This window comes from Centruroides vittatus, unplaced genomic scaffold, assembly GCF_030686945.1.
Source record: "Centruroides vittatus isolate TY-2023 unplaced genomic scaffold, ASM3068694v2 contig_680, whole genome shotgun sequence".
In the NCBI taxonomy this organism is placed as follows: domain Eukaryota; kingdom Metazoa; phylum Arthropoda; class Arachnida; order Scorpiones; family Buthidae; genus Centruroides; species Centruroides vittatus.
In genome coordinates, this window is record NW_027122427.1 from 259,790 (window position 1) to 279,438 (window position 19,649).

The following is a 19,649-nucleotide window of genomic DNA, read 5'->3' on the forward strand; positions in this document are numbered from 1 at the left end:
ATCCTTGCTTGCTGTACATTGTTATAATAGCAATTTGAGTTGTTACACATAAGTATGACATTTGTCTGCCATTGTAATCAAGGAAATATTATATTTTAGTTACATATGTATATGTTGTTAAGTTTATCAGAGAGACCAAAAAAAGCTTATGGACTGATATTTGAGGTTTCTAATATGATCTTATTACATGTATATTATGTGACAATACCAGTACAAAAGTAATGAGAAAAGTTTGAGACTAGAACCCTAAATCTGGTATGATTATGAAAAAAAAAACAATCATGAATGGGATAGACATAAGTGTTTACTATTAGAGAGAGAATATTTCTACATCTGCTAATTCATCTCCATGATGTATTTCTTAACCCAGAATATAAAAATTTAAAAAATTTTGGAAGGATTAGATAAAATATAAAAGTAAAGAGTAAGTATTTAGATTCAGTAAGTCTTTAAGTGACTAACTGAAAACACATATCTGATAAAAGAAATTTGAAGTTGGATTAAATATTCAAAAATGTTTGAAGATTTAAAATTTATCATCATCATCATACACCATTCACGAATTTAGGCCATATTGACCCATTTTGGTCTCAGCTAGACAGGATCTAGGAGTTGTTTTTGTGGACATCCGAGTTGTCGTCATCCTCATGGTTGATACTGTAAAACTGCATGAGGTATCCTACCCGGCGACATTCGAGATACATGTTGAAGCCATTTTTCTCTAATGATTTCCATTTTAAAATTTATTAGCTCTCTAAACAGTTTTTATTTAATATTAAAAGTTATAGAAAAGATATAAGGGTCAGAACAATGTTTGGAAAAAAGTCATTAAAAACATCTTTGTTTTTAATGACTTTTGAATCATTGACTTCAGAGTTGCATCTTAATAAGTGTAGTGGGAGAAGTTGCATGGAATAATTGTAATGAATGATTTGTTAATATTAATCTGCATAGTGTATATGCAATGACCCAGTGTAATTTTACGATAAAACAACTTGCAGATTCTGTATTTTTGAAATTATAAGCTCTAATAAAACATTACTACAATATTGTGCTCCAATAATTTTGTCAATTTTATAATGATTTCCTTCTGTATTTGATATCAGAGTGAAACTTCTTTGCTAACTTCATTTCCCTACAATTATTTGTGCTATCCATAAACTTGTGCATATGAGAGAACATTTTTAAAAGCTTTCTTCATTACATCAAATATTTTAGTATTGTTTTTCCTGAGACATTCACAAAATGTAAGGTGTCTTTCTTCTGGAATTTCATATTTATGTTAAGTGCTTACATTATTTTAAGGTGATGACTTAACAGTTACAATTATATAAACTTGCTTAAACATGCATAATGCTTGAAATTTAAAATGAGCAGAACAATAGATTGTAACTTGTAATTTATAAGTGCCATTATTATTTTCATTATTTTTTTGATTATTATATATTTATATGAATGTATGTTTATATACATGTATGTACAAAAAAAGATTTTTAGCCAAATTTTTATAAAGCAGTCCAAACAAAAAAAGATGATTCTAAGACATATCTAAAAGTATTTTTAAAAAATTCAATATTGTTGTATTATAGAAAAAATAGCTGAGCTTAGAAGTTAATGAAAATATTCAAAAGCAAAACCTGAAAATAAATGAGATGTACCATACAAATTGAAAGAAAGATTCTTAATATGCCAATAAGTTCTGGTACAAATAATATCTACAGTCAGCAGCGCTGCTAGCTGTTTGAGCGCCCGTGTGCAATACCAATTATGCCGCCCCTGTTTAACTACGACTATCTACTCTGAGCTTGCCAGCAATACCAATTTGCCGCCCCTGGATGTGCCGCCCACGTGCGGTGCATGCCTTGCACGCCTGCTTACGGCAGGCCTGTCTACAGTTCAAATTTATTAAAAGATAATATTACAAATATACACATCAAACGAAACCTGATGTCATAAGCAAATACACCAACAGCTGCTATAAATGATCAAGCTTAAATCGGGCACAAATAATTGTAGGGAATTGTAGCTTGGTCATTTACGGCAGTTGTTGGTGTATTTGATAATATTACAATAAAAATTTTTTATAACAAGTAGGTAATGAGATTGATAACATGCATTTCTAATGTTTAAAGTCTCCACTCATCTATGGTAAAGGAATCTCAGCAGAAATTCTTTCTGGAATGGAGTAACAACAATTGTGTAGGATTTAGCACAGACCTTCAGCTCAAACTTTGACCATATGGATTAATATAATAGGCTCAGATTAGATGATATGGAAGCCATTCATGAAGAATGGCTTCCATATCACCTAATCTGAGCCTATTATATTAGGGTAAACAGGGTTAAAAGAGAGTTTCAGAATTAAATCCGAAACTCTCTTTTAACCAATGGTTTTGGCACTGTACCAGAGCTGATCTTGCTGAAAAGTCCAAGTTTACTTTTTTAACAGAGTTATATTCAATAGTTCTACCACTTCTTGGAGAGTTTCTGTCTTGTTCTTAGTACCCAAAATTGATACAAAATGACATTCTGTTTTTCTTTGCGAACTGATTCCTCACATCTCTTAATGGTATGGCACATCAAATTTATTGCGACATTCCTAGGTTTTTGCATATGATAAATTTCAATTTTCTTTCTTTAAGGAAAAAGCTGAAGAATTGTTTCATATTTTCTTTGTGGCTAAAAGAACAAAGACTGTAATTTACTTTACAAAGAATTAGAAAACGAAAAATGTTCAAACAGCAAATAGAACATGCATGAAAACTTAAATGATGCACATGCCATAGATGTTAGAAAACTAAAGTAAATTTTGTACCAGAACTTATTAACATGCTAAGTATAAATAAAACTGATAAATATCAGAGAAGTATTTTTAGTAGTAGTAATTTTTTTAAAAAATAATACATTTTAATTAATTATGATTGTAAATCATAATTTGTAACCCGAGAGGAAAATATTGTTTAACGTCATTTTAATAAAAATATTTTGAATTCCGTTTAAAAAATTTCCGATATTTAATGATTTGAATCGGGAATTTGGTTACAATTTCCATTTTAATATACCAGTGCCTAAAATATGTAAACATTATTACATATTTGTCTTAATTTTAGTTATAATTTTGTATTATTGATAATTATTTTTATTTAAGTGAAAATAAATAATATTGATAATTAGCAACATAGTTGCAATTCACATATTATAGTAAGAATAAATTGTTTGTTATTGCTAGCTGTTTGGAAAGAAGATTAAATTGTAATTAATTCCCATAATCCTAAAAAAATACATAAAACAATATAACATATTCAATGATTTTACTTATGGGCTTGAATGTGTATGTTTAATTTATATAATATTCTTCAAATGCTGGTTTAAATTTTTGTAAAGTTTCATTAACATTTTATTTCCATTTGTATTCAAACACTGAATTTGTAAATATGTTATTCTATTTCATGTGTTCTGCAAATGTCCATTTTATAATTTTTAAAATATTATATTCAATACTCAGTTCCTTTTGAATATTATGGCCTAATGATAGTCATTGATATGTCTGAAAAAGTTATTATTAAAGTGTTTCATGCTGGATATGTAAGGTGTTGGAGTTGAGTTTTGAATATTAAACAAGTTTGTCCTTTTTTATATCACTAAAAATTCAAGCAAACTATAAGGCAACTGAATGGAAAAGTTTATTGAAAAACAAATATTTTCAGTTTATTAAAATTTTGCTTTTTTTTTGTTTGTATTCTGATTATACTATTTTGGTGTTTCCCAACCCATGTGCTGCAATACACTTGTGTGTCTCAGTGTCTCAAGAGTGCCTCAGGTGGTCACAAAAGTAAATACTGTATTAGATATTTTGTAGCATTTTAAATAAGTTCTTTTTTAAAATGTCATTTATCTTTCATCTTTTTACTGCCAGTTGACTGAAGGAAAGGGGAAGTATTCACTAAAATGCCAATATTTGTAAAATTTGTAGCAACCAGAATACCCTCCTCGTAGAAGTTGCATGTACTGTACTATGCATATACTGGTGCACTAACTCTTTGAAGCTTTTTAAATGTTGTGGGTCATCAGCTTAAAGACCAATACTAGCTCTTTATGCATTGATTCAAATAGCCTTTTTATTTTTAAAGTGTATTTGTAAAATTGTGAGTGTTTGTCTTGGTATGTTCAACTTTCATATTATCAAAAATTTTTTAAATCAATCATAATTTATTTTAAATTTTAAACATTTTTATTTTTAAAATTATGGTGTGTTGCAGTCATCTTGTTAAACTCAAAGCATGTTACTAACCCAAAAAGATTGCATACTAATCTGATTACAAGACCCATAAAAACAGACTAATCATACTTTGGTTACTAGTTTGTTGACATATTTACACTATTGCTAAGCTAAAATGCATTTCAATCATATGGTTCCGTACAGTTAGCTAATTACATTTGTTATATTGTAGCTGACTGAAGAGGACCATATAGACAAAGTGCATTTTGGCTTAATATAAATCTATCAATAAACCAGTAACCAAAGGATGATTAATCTGTTTTTATAAGTTTCATATAGTATAGTATTTTCAGCTTACATTTACTCATCTTCAGCTTTGATCTATACAAAGAGTGTTAACCATTCTTTATACTGTGTATTAAACCAATAACCAAGATTAATCCATGCCTTAATTAACACAGTCTGCTTGCATTTTCAATTAATGTTGTCAAGATTTGCTTATTTTGATTTTGTTAATAAGGTAATCTTTGTTAAATGATGAGGTTAATTGTTGCTAATATAATATTTGTTTACTTAATTTTGTACAAAGATTTTATGATCAAGATTTATTTTAACAAAAAACTGCTTGCAAGATTCTTAACTCCTCATTAGTTCAAAGTATTCAATTCATAATTTGAAAAATAAGAACCTTATATTATGTATGTAGAAATTTAAATTTATTATAAAACAAATGAAAACATTACTTACTTAATATAACAAATAATAAGTATTATAAAAGAATTTTTAATACCCCACAGTAATAATAACTTTTTAAAAAACTTTTGATGGTGATGTTGGTTGATGACATACAAATAAGTATAATAAATGATAAATTAATATACACAAATAAAAATATTATAAAATCAATATTGTCAATCTAATTAGACACTGTATGATGTCTCGTAATTTATACCAAACATTTTCATCTTATTTATTTAATAATAATTTTTCACATTTAATCATCGTATTACATGGTATCAATACAAATAACTGTGAAAATTATAAAGCTTGACTTAACATTTTATTATATTTGTTAACAATAAAAAAATATTTTAAGTAAAAACAGTCATTTACATCATTAATTTTTAAGCATTGATCAGAAATCAAAAAAATTATCTTTGATTTAATGTAATATGTATGAATATGAGAAGATAAATATCAACGAGAAGATAAACAATAAAACCAATTTTATTGTATATCAATCAGTGGCGTAGCAAACATAACTGGCGCCTGGGGCATAACTGGACCCCGACACTTTATTGGCGCCCCTCTCCCCCTCCAGAAAACTATGTCCCGATATAGTTTGTCTTGAAGACCATTTGGGCGCCCCTCTGCGAGTGGTGCCTGGTGCACGATACACCCCCTTGCAGCTCCCTCGTTACGCCACTGATATCAATCCAGAACAAAATACATGACAAAATTCATTCTTAAATCAAAAACTTTAAGTATTTTTGTATTAATATAAATTAGATGAAATTAAAAATTATTATTATTAATTTTAACTTTGTCTATCTTTGACCCCACACCTCTATCCCATCTTCAATATTATATATAAAATTAATTTTGAATACTAATTTTTTAAGTCAATTTAAAAATGATAAAAATTTGTATTTACAACTGATTGATTTAATTTGCATTCTTAATTTAGACAAAAATAAACTATATTTGTTCCTCCCCAACAGCCAAAACATTATTACCAATTTCGAAATGATAACATATTACAAATATATAATTCTTAATGTAAGAAAAAATCCATAATAATCATAATTTAATTCAATATTAAGGTATAATTTTAATTCAAGTAGGATCAATATTCAAGTTTCCAGAGCATTGACTTCTTAGACGACGATGGGATCAACACGGGAGGGACGTCAACCGAAAGTTATCGACGGCAAAGACAATTTCTGTAATAGAACAGATAAATTCAGGATATATTATAATAAATTCAATTATGACGATTGACAACTTTAATGTTTTATGTGACGAGGAAATACTTTACGAAAGTAATTAATATGTTTAAAGACGAAATATAATTTTCAATTTCAAAACAAAGCAATTTTAAAAGAGTGTTAACCGAAAATAACATTATAAACAATGTTTATTTTATCATCAATTAATGAATGAATAATTTTTCACATAAGAGGAAGTTTTTATATATATTTATACCATTTCTGAAAATAGATTTATAAGAAGAAAATAGTTAATGCCGAGAAATTGACTAAAATATGAATAAAATAGCAAATGTTAGTTTCAAATTATATACAGTTTCTTTTTTGTATATATAAAAAAAATTTTTAGATTAAAAAATAAACAAATAATGAAAAATATGTATTTTAAAATTTTGTATATAAATAAATAAATATTTTCAATATTTTACATTTTTTTCATGTTTAATTAAATTATTATTTTTTAAAATAGTTTTTAAATTATAAATTAAAATAAATCTTATTGTTTTTATTTAAAATTAATTACATACAAATTAAAATTGAAAAAAAAATATTTTTACAAATTATTATTGAAATTTTAAACAACTTACAATGTTTTTTACAAGAGTACACATGTACAATTCAAATTAGAAAGCGTTGAGAAAAATAAATAGGATAATATATTTATGAATAATGATTAAAGATAAGAGGAAATTATTGTATTTGTGAATTTATTAAAAAGCGATGCTTTTCTGATGGCTACAAAATAACGTGGCAGTTCCGCAAATAAAATTTAAAGCACCCTGACCACGTGACCATTACGTACGGAGTCACATGACTACGTACGTCACCGTCATTCGCCATGGCACGTGACCAGGTAGTCCACGAATAATAGAGCTTCTAACTTAGCGCCTTGTTCCTATCCGCCATAGCAGTCGCCATCTTACTAAATGAATTTCCGTCGGGACGCGATTGTAATGGTTTTATAGTCATACATGGCAGTAGAGATCACTTGAGACATCATCTAAGTAGATCATGGATCAATCATGACGCACCCAAATTACATTACGAACGGTGCTAGTCTTGAAGATTGCCACACAAATTTCTTTGCTCTGGTAAGTTGGGTTTTTTCTCCTCTAATGCTTCACAATCATTTTTTAAGTCGGAAATGATTGAAAAACGATTTCGGTATATGTAAATACGATAAATGACGTTTAACTTCAGTCGTATGCATAGTTATTATAATCAAAAAGCGACAATCACAATTAGAAAAATCGTATAAACTGATAAACTTAACACCTTAGACTTGTCCGGGACTCTGATGATGTTTTCCGATTCGACCTTTGACCTCAGTTTGTCCAAAATACATGTGTATTTTGCACTTATAATTGTACACTAGTTTGTTTTGATCGCATATAAATTATGTTTATAAACTGCATCATAATCATCTGGGTTTCACAAATGGTGTAAACTCATGACCTCAATCTGTTTAACACCCCCCCTATTTACCTATTCCAAGTTTATATAATTAATTTTAATCACGAAATTAATTTATCTTAACTTTCATCATTATTACAATTATTCGACATTTTAGAATATTTTCATATGTTTTCTTTCTTTCAACATACATTCTACTTGTTTAGGCTTACCAAAACAGTCTGTCTAAAGGTTACATAGTAAAAGTACTGATTTCATAAATTTTTTAAACGACAAATCATATATACATGTCAAAGTGTAATAATAATTAAATATTTGTCTACATAATCTTATACATGTATATATATGCGTGTAGAATTAATATAAATATATACATAACTGTCAATTATTTTGTTTTTAAAATTTTTGTATACCGAAAAAATAACGTCCGTCAGTTTTAGTTAGTGGATGTTTTAAAGGGAGTATAAAAATATTTAATTATTTTAAATGACAAACTAAAAACTTTCCAAAGTTTGACAGTGACAATCATATGTTTTTTTTTATATTATACCATTCTTTAAATAGTATTGACTTATGATTTTGTTCTTTGGCTTACTTTATATTATAAATATATCATTATAACATATTTTAGCAAGATAACAATGTGTATATAGTACATTACATGTCTCACTATTTTTTATATATGATCATGAAGCTTGTATATTTTTGTTTTGTTTAAGTCAAATATAAAACGAACGCTTTGGAGACAAATTTTTTAATGATTATTTCTGAATTTAGATTTATGTATAGAGAAATTACAGGCTTTTTTTTTTTTTCTTGAGAAAAATTTTTTCAGGTTTATTCATTTTAAAAGTCATATTAAAGTTATTGTTGATGATATAAAGTTTCTTCTATGTGCGCAAATGATACAATTCATTTTAAATTGCATTTTTACTATTGCATAAATATTAGAAATTTATAATGAAATAATTTAATCATAATTAATTGTTGATCATGAAATCACTGTTAATTCTGGATTGGATAGTTATGAATTTAATCTTAATTTTGTCCTTGAAGAGACACTCATAAATACATAATGTGCATTTATTATTGTTTCTGCTTCATGAAAATAGTTAGTATATATTTAAATAACCTTAAATTTTTTTTTTTAGAAAATATTAATCATTTTGAATTCATAAACTGTACTATAACAACTATATGCTATTTCAGAAGAAAAGGGTTCAGGTTTTTCTATTTTTTTTTTTATGTGATCAGAAAATGTACTATTTCATGCAGTCAAATTAAAAAAACTGATGAAATGTTAACATTATATATTTATAAGATGATGATAAGTTTACTAATAGGAGTGTTATCACTTTTATAAATAACTATTTTAAAAGTATTTTAGATTATATATGTTGATAATTTAAATACTTTCCTAAACCATATTAAAGATTAAAATAATACAAGTAAATATAGTAAGACATTACATCAGATATATTTTATGTAAATATTCTTATTTACAGATTAAATCAATATCAGACCATTTCATAAATTAATCAAATTTAATTTTATTTTATTTAACCTTTAAGTAAATTCTTTATTTATCAATTGGTGTGTTTAATAAAAATGATATAAAATGCAAACAATTGTTGTTTGAAAGCAGTTTTATTTAAGCTTTGCTACATGACCATAAATAACTAATAATAATTTAAACAAAATTATACTAAAAATTTGTATTTTGCATTTTTGAAATAGTGTTTAGTTTTAAGTAATTAAAACTAAACACTATTTCAAATAACAGTTTCATGTAATTAAAAGAATTATTAATTTAAAAAATATAATGTTACATTTTTTAAGGTAATATTTTTCAAGAATGAATTTGGTATATAATGAATTAATTATAGCCATATAATAGCCCGATTATTTAGGCGTTTGTTGGTTTATTAATATATCATCAGGCTTTGAGATGTATTATATTTAAGAATAATTTAAATTCTGAATTTTTTTTGTTCATAAATATCTATATTTAAAAAAACAAAAATTTATTTTTAACAAAATCAAGAAAAGTTTTTTAGGATCAATTTTATTCTTTCTTTGAAAATTTTAAAACTGCACAATAAAAATTAGAACATATAGTTTATTTAAATTAAATACAATTGGAAAAAGTATCATTTGTTACACATTGATTATGAAGTAATTTTAGTAATTTGCAACTAATATCCTAAAACTAGTATTTGTATCCTAATCTAAATATGTTTACGTGTATTATTAGTTCTTTAGTGATTATGCAATTATTAATAATGTTTCTTAAAATTATTTTTACAATACAGAAACATATCTTCATTTTCCTTATTCATAGTCTCTTATATTAGCATAGACTAATACTTTTACATACTACATCTGAAATTCCTTTTTGATTGTATACTAACTTCATAAACATAAAATTATTTTGGATTTAAATTCTTTACTTTTTTTATATCTGTTTGGCAAGTTTTAATAACTTTCTGTTCTTTATATCAGTGTTTCAATAAATACAAAATATAACTCACTGTGTATGGTGTTATCAAATCTGCAAATAGTGTTTCAAGTTTTCTAACATAACATTACAACTGTTAACTCTTCTTTGCATTAGTACATTATGTCCCATAAAAAAAAAGCATCACGGAAATTAAAAAAAAAAATTTTTACAGAATTGTAGCATATTACATTTGCTGCATTCAGCAGAGTCAACAGTTGTAACTGAGCAAAGGTGTTTCAATCGGTAGATGTTATATAGTTATATCTGTTGAACAATGAGTGATGTATGCATTGAAACAAAAAGCAGCCGTCATTGGTCATTTTCAGATAGCAATAGGTAGCATAAATGAAAGACGCTACTAAATGTGATGTCAAAATACCAAACACGTTCCAAAACATCGCTGCTGTAGAGGGTGTTCAGCAGAAACATACTCAACAGCTCCAGAACTGTAGGGTCTGCTGAATGCAGCCATTATGTTATATAGCAGAACATAACATGTTAAGAAACAATTGTGAATGTTAGAGTTATGAGTGACTGATATAAATAGTGTATGATAAAAGCAATAATATATATATATATATTACAAAAATCCAATCTATGCTACTGAGAAGACCAATTCAAGAGGTTTTACTTCTTATAACAGTTTAGTATATTCTCTGTTTATTATTTCATTGATATCAAAGGTAGTTTATAGATGACATGGATAACAATTAAAAGGTCTAATCAATAAGTTAATATTTAGTTAGACAGCATGTTTCATTTTACTGTAGCATTGATGATTTTGTGACCATTCTAATCAACAATCACTTAATGTTTAGAAGCAGTGATATTATATGATGTCATTATCTAATGACAACAATAATGTTGGCAATCTGCAATAAAATAAATATTCTGAAAGATCAGAAAAATTATAGAACATCTAATAATAACTGTAATTCTCAGAATTCTCAAATATTTTAGCGCACTTTTCTACTGGACTTGGTAGAAATTAGAGCCATTGTAATGTCAAAATATCAAACTGCTAAATTGTCATGATGACTAATATCATAAATGAAGTAATCAGTGTGTTTGTCACCTAAGATGATTTCATGACATTTACCATCTGTTCTATTGTATCTGATAATTAACTACTGTGATATGTTCAGTGTTTTGATTAGTGATTCAATTTCTTTAATCTGATATTTTTTTCCATCATGATGAAGAGTACCATTATACATCCACAAATGAGATGGTAGTATTGCATCTCAATTATGGATTTATGAGCATGGCTAAATGCAAATGAACTCTAACCAGTCTGCTGAATGGTGGATTGACTGGCGTTTATTTGCATTGTATCTGCATTTTCTAGATTTATTTAAACTCTTCTAATTTTTTCAATAAGGTTTTATGAAAAATTAGATTATCTGCTGTGGCCTATGTTTAGCATACACAGTGGTTGCCAAAAAATAAAATACATATTAAATATAAGATATCGAAAAAAATAAAAAATCTTGTGAGTTGCTTTATAAATAACGTAGACTTAATTTTTTAGCCTTTTTTCGGAAATGTTATTTATAATTGTTTATTTATGAACATGCCATGTATTAAAGTTAAGTATTAGCATTGAATTTCAACTTTGTTTTTTTGTATTCTATATAGCAGTGGTGGCCAACTTTTGTGCACATAAGATCTACTTTTTATCGTAAAAATGTGTCGCGATCGACTTGTTGTCATAGGCATAGTCTAAGTGGGGAGGGGGAAGTGTGAAATACATATATGTTTATACACTGTTTCAGTACGAAGAGCACTCACTGCTTATGAGTCGAGTCATAACTGCATGCATACAGTTGCGTTCGGTTACAAATATAATACACTAGCTGACTCGCAGCCATCGCGTTGTTGTGGCTCAAAATGTATCTATTATAAATGTGTAACACTTCCCCCGTAAAGGGGATTTCAAAAAATCCCTTTTTAGTGTATATTCTGTTGACGTCACCTATTAAAACGCGATTAAAAACGCAAAAAACCGCATGTAAAATAGTATAAATAGAAGCCGAGTTCTTCACAGTAAGCCTTAATCCTGTCCCTTTCCCCGCTGGGGAATATCGAAAAATCCCTTTTTAGTGTATATTCTGTTGACGTCACCTATTAAAACGCGATTAAAAATGCAAAAAACCGCATGTAAATTAGTATAAATAGAAGCCGAGTTCTTCACAGTAAGCCTTAATCCTGTCCCTTTCCCCCCGTAGGGAGAATTTCGACATGTATATTATATAAAAACACGTGCATATTCGAATGCAACATTGTGTCAAAATTTCAAAGGAATCGGTAGGAACAAACAAACGTTATATTTTATTTATATAGATAGATAGAAAATGATCTTCTTTAGTCCATTCTCACAGAAAAGCATAATGCCTCACAGAAAAGCAAACTTAAGTCGTCAGAAGTTAGCGCCATCTGTTGGACATGAAAGCCTTAATCCATATATAAATATATTTTTGAAAGGGGGAAATGGTGATCTTCACATATGCCACAAACCTTCGCGGGAATGTATTAAACAACTTCCCAAAGTTTCATGGCAATCAGATAAATGGTGTGGTAATGCATGAAGGACAAACACACACACAGACATACATTCGTTTTTATATATATAGATTAAGTCAAGACATCGCTAGCGATCGACTAAAATTGGCTTGGCGATCGACCAGTTGATCGCGATCGACTTGTTGGCCACCCCTGCTATATAGTATACGTTTCAAAGTTAATAAATTTATTTGGATTATTGCTATACAAGTGAAAATATATGGCCAAACAATCTGCTGGATTATATTGGGCTATAATATGACTACTATTTCATTTACAATATAATCTGGCAGATTTTTTGGCCTTAATCAAAAGTTGAGTTAATAGATGTTTATATTTTGAAAATATATGATGTATATTCTGTGTTTTTTATTATTTAAAAACTAGTATGTGATTTTCTTGACTGCTTCAAAAATTCTAATTTTAAAAAATGAAAAGTTATTAATAGTAAAAATTGATATATCATCCTTAATTCTAGAAATTTGATAAACAACATTTTACAAAAACATGTTTGTAGTTTGATGAAAAGTTCCAGAATGATGATAAATGCATAAACAAAAATTATTTGATTTAACTCATTATTTCACATCATTGTTAAAGAGGATTTTAAAACAATTAAAATTATTTTTAAATTTTACTTACGTTGTTTGAAATTGCAAATGAAATTATTTGAAAAGACAGAAATACATATACAACTTTTTGAACTTTTCGAATAATGTTTGCTTTATTATAGATACATGTGTAATCAATTAACTAAGAAATCTTACTAAAGCTTTATTTATATAGTTTTGTGAACTACCTATCACTATCTGAATTACCATTTTATTTTATTAGTTTTATTGAAGTTATCAAAAAAATGAATTAACTTAACATATATCTCTGAAAACCTATCTCAAAAGCTAATAAATAAAATGTTTATATTTATAAAGCATTAAATTCTTAAGAACAATGTAAGTGTTGGTGCTTGTGAGTGATATTTTGATGCAAAGATGCAGTGTCTGTAAATATGTGGAAGCAAATGTAGCAATGCACATGCGCTATGCATCATTCCGTTTGCTTCCATGTACTTATGGATGCCATTCTCTGTCTTTGCATTAAAATATTGATTGTGTTTACCAGCATTAAATGAACAATATTACACTCTACTTACATTGTTATTGTAAGTACTTGTTTACTGATCAAAAACATTGTTTGCTGATCAACAACAGTTAACAAAAAATGACCCTGGTGATGAGTTTCTTGTATAGTTCTTGGCAAGGAATAAATTTTTATGCACTAGTATATAACAACATTACCAGATGTTCATACCATCCAAACTTAATTTAAAAGAGTTTGATTGTGATCATAAAAATAGTGCAAATATACCTTACATTCTTAATTCGTAAAAGGTGCAAAAAATAGGACTAGCATGTGGGTGTGAGATATTCAAGTGGCAGCATTGTGAATTTCCTGTACTATTCATGAAAACATATTTTACTGATATTCTTCAAATTTGTTTAAAGTTTCTACTTTAGTTTTTCCCTTACCAGAGTCTAATAATCAGTATGTTTTTAATTTTGTAAATTGAAAACATACTGATAAAAATAACAACTAGCTTAAAAGGTACCCAAAGTAAAATATTGACCTATACACCAAGAGTTAGGCAGTTATCTATTATTTGATATTTCACTTGATATTAAGTATTGAAAGAGATTGGCTAAGATAATAGAAAAAGAAAAGAATCCAATTTTCTTAAAACAGAAAAATGACATTGCTAAAATAGCAGTTTTTATAATCTTGCACAGAGTTGGCAGCTAGATCTTAAAGTTAAAAGCCTAGATCAGTATAACAATACGAAGATTTTACAAGTCTGAAGAAAATTGAGAAAGACAATAAAGGTGTTATGGAATAGTACCAAATTATTGGAATGAATACCCTACAGTAAACAGGGCTATAGTTCATCATAAAGAGTATAAATTAATTTTAGATGAACTAAATATTAATGGATATATGTCTTCTAATTTACCATTTAATGTTAAAAAACTCTTTAATCAACTTAGGTTGAATAGCCATTAAATGATTTTTGTCAGAAGATTACATTATTTTGAAGGATAGAGATGTTTTTAATGTGATTTTCAAAAATGCCTGCATTTTGTATGTGATAAAGCTTACAGATTATGAATTATCAAATCACAAAATTAGAACAAAATTACAGATGAAAAATTATTATTATTTTTTTACATAATACATTTAATGTTACTTTATTAAATTTGCATAATTACTTTAAGAAATTTACAAGTTGATTTACGAGTTTAAGTATTTCATCAACTAATATTTATGCATAAATATAATTGATTTTTATTAATTTAATTATTTGTAAAAAAAATTTATTTTAAACGTAATATTAATTCTTGATTACCAAATATAATATGTTAATAATGATTAATGTAATGACTAAGTTTTGCAAACTTCCAGTAATAGGTATTGCTTAATGCAAATAATAATTATTATTATTTTGATTTGGTTGATTGGTAAAATATAAGGATTCCAGTTGAACAAAAGTAAATAGATAAAATAAAAGTGAAAATCAAAATGACATTTTCTATTCCTTTCAGATATATTCATGTATATGATATTTAAAATGACAAATAGCAGTAGGTTATAGAAATTTTGATATCTCGAAAGTAAAATTTTTGGAAATTTATCATTGTATTCAGTAACACTTTTTTTAATAGTTGTTTTTAAACTTACAATATTCATGGAATTTGCACTAGATTTGATTTTTGTAAAACCCACAATAAAAGCAAGTTTTATGCGAGAAAAAAATCAAATACATACAACTTTATTTTTAATTTTTTTTAACATAAAAGTACTATTATAATTTTGAGTTTGTTAAAAAAATAATTAAAAATTTATATTAATAAAACATTGTTTTTATCAATGGCATATTGATAAAAACATGGGGCCTAGTGATACATATTGATGAAGAGGGGCCTAGTGTACATTTGCGACGCCCTTTTCACCATGTTGATGTCACCTTGCAACTCCACCACTCTGGATTTGCCCGGAATTTGGATTAGTCTATACAAGAGATTAATACATCAATATTAGCTCCCTCTGCCCACTCTGTGTATTAAGGTGCATGCGTCGCGTTGTTACTTGTATTTCATGTTTAAGTTTTAAGTTTTCTTGTTCTAAATGTCATTATGTTCCAAAACAACTAATGTCGTTCTTATTTCAATTTAAAATTTGTTTGAAATTGGTACAATTCTGTATCTGCCTGAGGATGATGCCTATTACTGCATTGAAAGTGCTGCAAGAAAAAAACGTTCCTTAAAATGTTACTTAACTGCCTTTTTTTGTGTGAATTTTCTGGAGTCAGTACAATTATTGGCTTTACATCTACCATATGTGTGTAAGTTATATCATAAATCAAATATGCTTGCAGAACAATGAACATTGCTGCTTTAATATTAAATGAACTTATACAGAAAATAATGCTAAAAGAACATAGATTAGAATTTTCAATCTTTACTGAATAGCAGAATGTTTCTAAATATATGGAATATTTAAAAACTGGTGAGACACTTTCTAACATATTATATTCATCAAAACTCCAAAAAAAAAATTACAACTGTATTCATAAAAAGAAATATTATAAATCTTATAAAAACTACTATTTTATAATAATTTTATTATATATCATAATACAGAACGAAGTCATTCAATGTATAGAAAATCATGTAGTTTAAATTGTGTTTTGCAGATAAAAATGATCAGTTGTAGACATCTAGTACCAGGGAACAGCAGAAAAATACAGATGACTGATTACTGATTATTTTGACATAAATTAGGGCAAAGTATATCATCATATCACTAGACACAATTTGTTTTCTATCCAAACATGAACTAGGAATTGGCTTGAATATAAAAAATTTGCACCCACTTAGGGTGCGACTATGCAGATGTGAGTGAGCGAGAAGAGGCGAGACGCGATAAATATCAAAACCTGTCAGATATGTGTGAGAACCAGAAATTTGCTCTTGCCAGCATTATTTCTCGCTTCTCGCTTGTGCATGGTTTTCCTTTGCGAAAACTAAATCTCTCGCAACCTCTCGCTCACTCTAAATTTGCATCTGCATAGTCGCACCTTTATGCTAGCAATCTTGGACATTTTTACTTTAACCTCACTGTATTTCAAATGAAATCATGGACTCCCATTTTTTTATCACATTTTAAATTTTCTTATGTAAAATTATGACAAATTTTAATGAAAATCAACTGATTAAATTTTGAGAATAAAATCAATTTTATAAGCCATGTAGAAAATGCTTTGCTAATTCTATGCCTAAAATAAAAGGAGTTTAAATTGTAAATTTTTAATATTGAATTTAATTTTTTGTTTTTACTCATAATTATATTGTGTTGAGATACCTTACAAAACAGCCGCTTCAATGGATTTGATGAACATTGATAGAAAAAGGTGCAGATTAATAAAATTTTTTTTTATAGAACATATTCTGAAAATGAAAATAGTATCATTTTGAAAAATCTATCTTCTAATTCAAAAAATATTAAAACTGATAACTGAGATTATTTATTATAATTGATAACTATTATTAATAATAAAGAAGAAGAGTCATATTCATGAGTTATATTCTACAAAATCGTTGTGTGTAATTAGGAGCATAAGGAAATTACAATTAAAAAGATATATCCGCTTTTTATTTTTATCTTTTGAAATTACAACTGTGAAAAGGAAAAATACATTGAAAAAACTTAGATTAAGAATGCAAAAAAATATACGAATAAAAAATGAAAGCGTACTTTTATAAATGTTGTAATGTAAATCTTGCTATTACGTTTCTAATGTCTCTTTATTCTTAAAGTATCTTGTGTTGTTGTAAATGAAGATTTTGCAGGGATATGATAAAAGTGGGGATTTGGTCAAATCCCTAAAGGAAATGATCAACTTACTGAAGATGTTAAAATAAAGGTTTGATATTGACATTTCCCTAATTAAATGAAGTGATTTGATCAAATCTCTAAACTGGTTTCATGAAATGACAAAAAACGAATCAACAAAGTAAGAAGTACTTATATGAAAAAGGTAGAGATAATGCCAAGTTTATTTATTTTTATTGAAACTCATTGTAGGTTTGTGGCACCTGGAGTTACAGAGGATGTTATTTTTTTTACAGGCATATCTATTTGTTTTGCATTGTACCTTGGATTTTTCACAGGAACATTTCTTAAACCCTTGACCACCAAATAAAGATAATTTTCCAGCAATTTCTCTCAAACTTAGCTTTATCGGTGGGACAGTTTTGGTAAATGTGGTTGTAGCTATATGAAGACTTGTTTATTTTATCTTTTCATTAAAATGGTACAGGGATTTGATCAAATCACTTATATTTTTAGGGAAATGACTATAGAATTGTCATTTTAACATCTTCAATAAATTGATCATCTCCTTTAGGGATTTGACCAAATCCCCACTTTTATCATATCCCTGCGACAAAGCTACCATAAGAATTGAAGTTGTTGAGTCTTCTTCCTGTAGATGATCTAGCAGTTTAATTTTGTCTTTGAAAGACATCACTCTGTCTAGTATTTTGATAGTTTGTCACTAGTCTTTTTATTTAGATGACGTTTGATTTGTAAGAATAAAAGAAAAAATGAACTAAATGTCTCCTGGAAGGTAGATGAAAACCTTTGTGCAACTGTTCATTGCTAGTTTTAGGTTGACTGTGTGAGTAGTCTTTTGAATAAATGCATTCTATTGGATGCTTTAAAAATTTTGAATTTGAACTCATTGGAAAATCTACAATCTATTCTAGAATGTTATTACCCAAAAGATTCAATTTTAGAAGGGATATAGTTGAAGGTTTTAGAATTGAACCTAAAACATTTATAAACAACAACTTGCTTATTTGCAAGGCCAATTTAAGGTTGTATGTATTTTTATTTTTTGCCTTGTTATTAGAAGATTAATTTATTTGTACAATTAATAAAATAGTTCAATTTGTGTTACATTACAGCATAATATAATATAATTGAAATCTAAGAAAATCAAAAGTTAGCTCTTCTGGGAACAGTTTAAATTGATTTTTTGTTTGAATAATTTGTTTAAAGCTAATAGAAGTAATAATAATATTAATTAACTCTATAGTAGTTTTATTGGCATTTAAACTTATGCAAAAACAAATTTTAGAAAACAAATTCGGTATCCATTGTTTTATTAAGAACAGTTGACTTATCTTAAAATGAACACCAATAAAGCAAATTCTTGCATTAAAGTGAATTTGCTGGTTCCCTGGCAAAACTCCATTGTCACAATATTAATTTTCATGTAATAAAGTGAAGGAATATTTAACCAGAATTTGTTAAACCAAACTGTAAATTATCTTTACAACCTGAAAGAACCTAAAAATCATTAATTTGAATTTTCAATAAAGTGAACTAATTGCTATTTCCCTAGTGATTCATATTAATGTGAGTTGACTGTATTATTATGTTCAATTTTTAACATATTTTGTTATAAAATGATAACATGTTTTGATATAAAATGAAATTTTACATTAATATAAGATTTATAAGTTTTTCTCTTTTGTAATAAGATTGCATAATATTGCTATGCTTAACATTCAATAAACAATTGTGAATGTGGTTAGTCATCTTTAGAAACACCTCTTGGTAATACAGATTTGTTATAAAATAAAAAATTAAACATTGTTTCTTAAGGATTTTTAAGCAAAAAAAAAATCATTGTTATACATCTTGAATTTGCCTATCTTTATAGATATTGAAAATAGATCTGATAAAAATAGCAGAATGGATTGAAGATAGATTTTAATAATTGTGATTGTTTATATGAAACTTAAATACATTGGGAAAAAATGTGTACGTATTTAATATTTGCACTGTAATGTGAAATAAGACAAATTTTCAAAAATTAAAATTACGTAAGTCAAATTGCACTTTTCAT

At 27.1% G+C, this 19,649-nt stretch overlaps 1 protein-coding gene and 1 long non-coding RNA gene across 3 annotated transcripts in view; one reads left to right on the forward strand and one right to left on the reverse strand.

Moving 5' to 3' along the window:
• Positions 1-5,999: 5,999 nt before the first annotated feature.
• On the reverse strand, positions 6,000-6,971 carry LOC136980164 (uncharacterized). The gene is made up of 2 exons (XR_010881506.1): positions 6,795-6,971; positions 6,000-6,162 (listed from the first exon to the last, which is right to left on the reverse strand). It is a non-coding gene; the product is annotated as an uncharacterized lncRNA (long non-coding RNA).
• Positions 6,972-7,086: 115 nt separating this feature from the next.
• The window catches only part of skd (mediator complex subunit skuld), a 166,403-nt gene continuing 153,840 nt past the window's right edge, over positions 7,087-19,649 (forward strand). For both annotated transcript variants that reach the window (XM_067276197.1, XM_067276196.1), the window contains exon 1: positions 7,087-7,298. In XM_067276197.1, the coding sequence (XP_067132298.1) occupies positions 7,230-7,298 (69 nt within the window). In that variant the 5' untranslated portion in view covers positions 7,087-7,229. The remainder of the gene's footprint in view (positions 7,299-19,649) is intronic.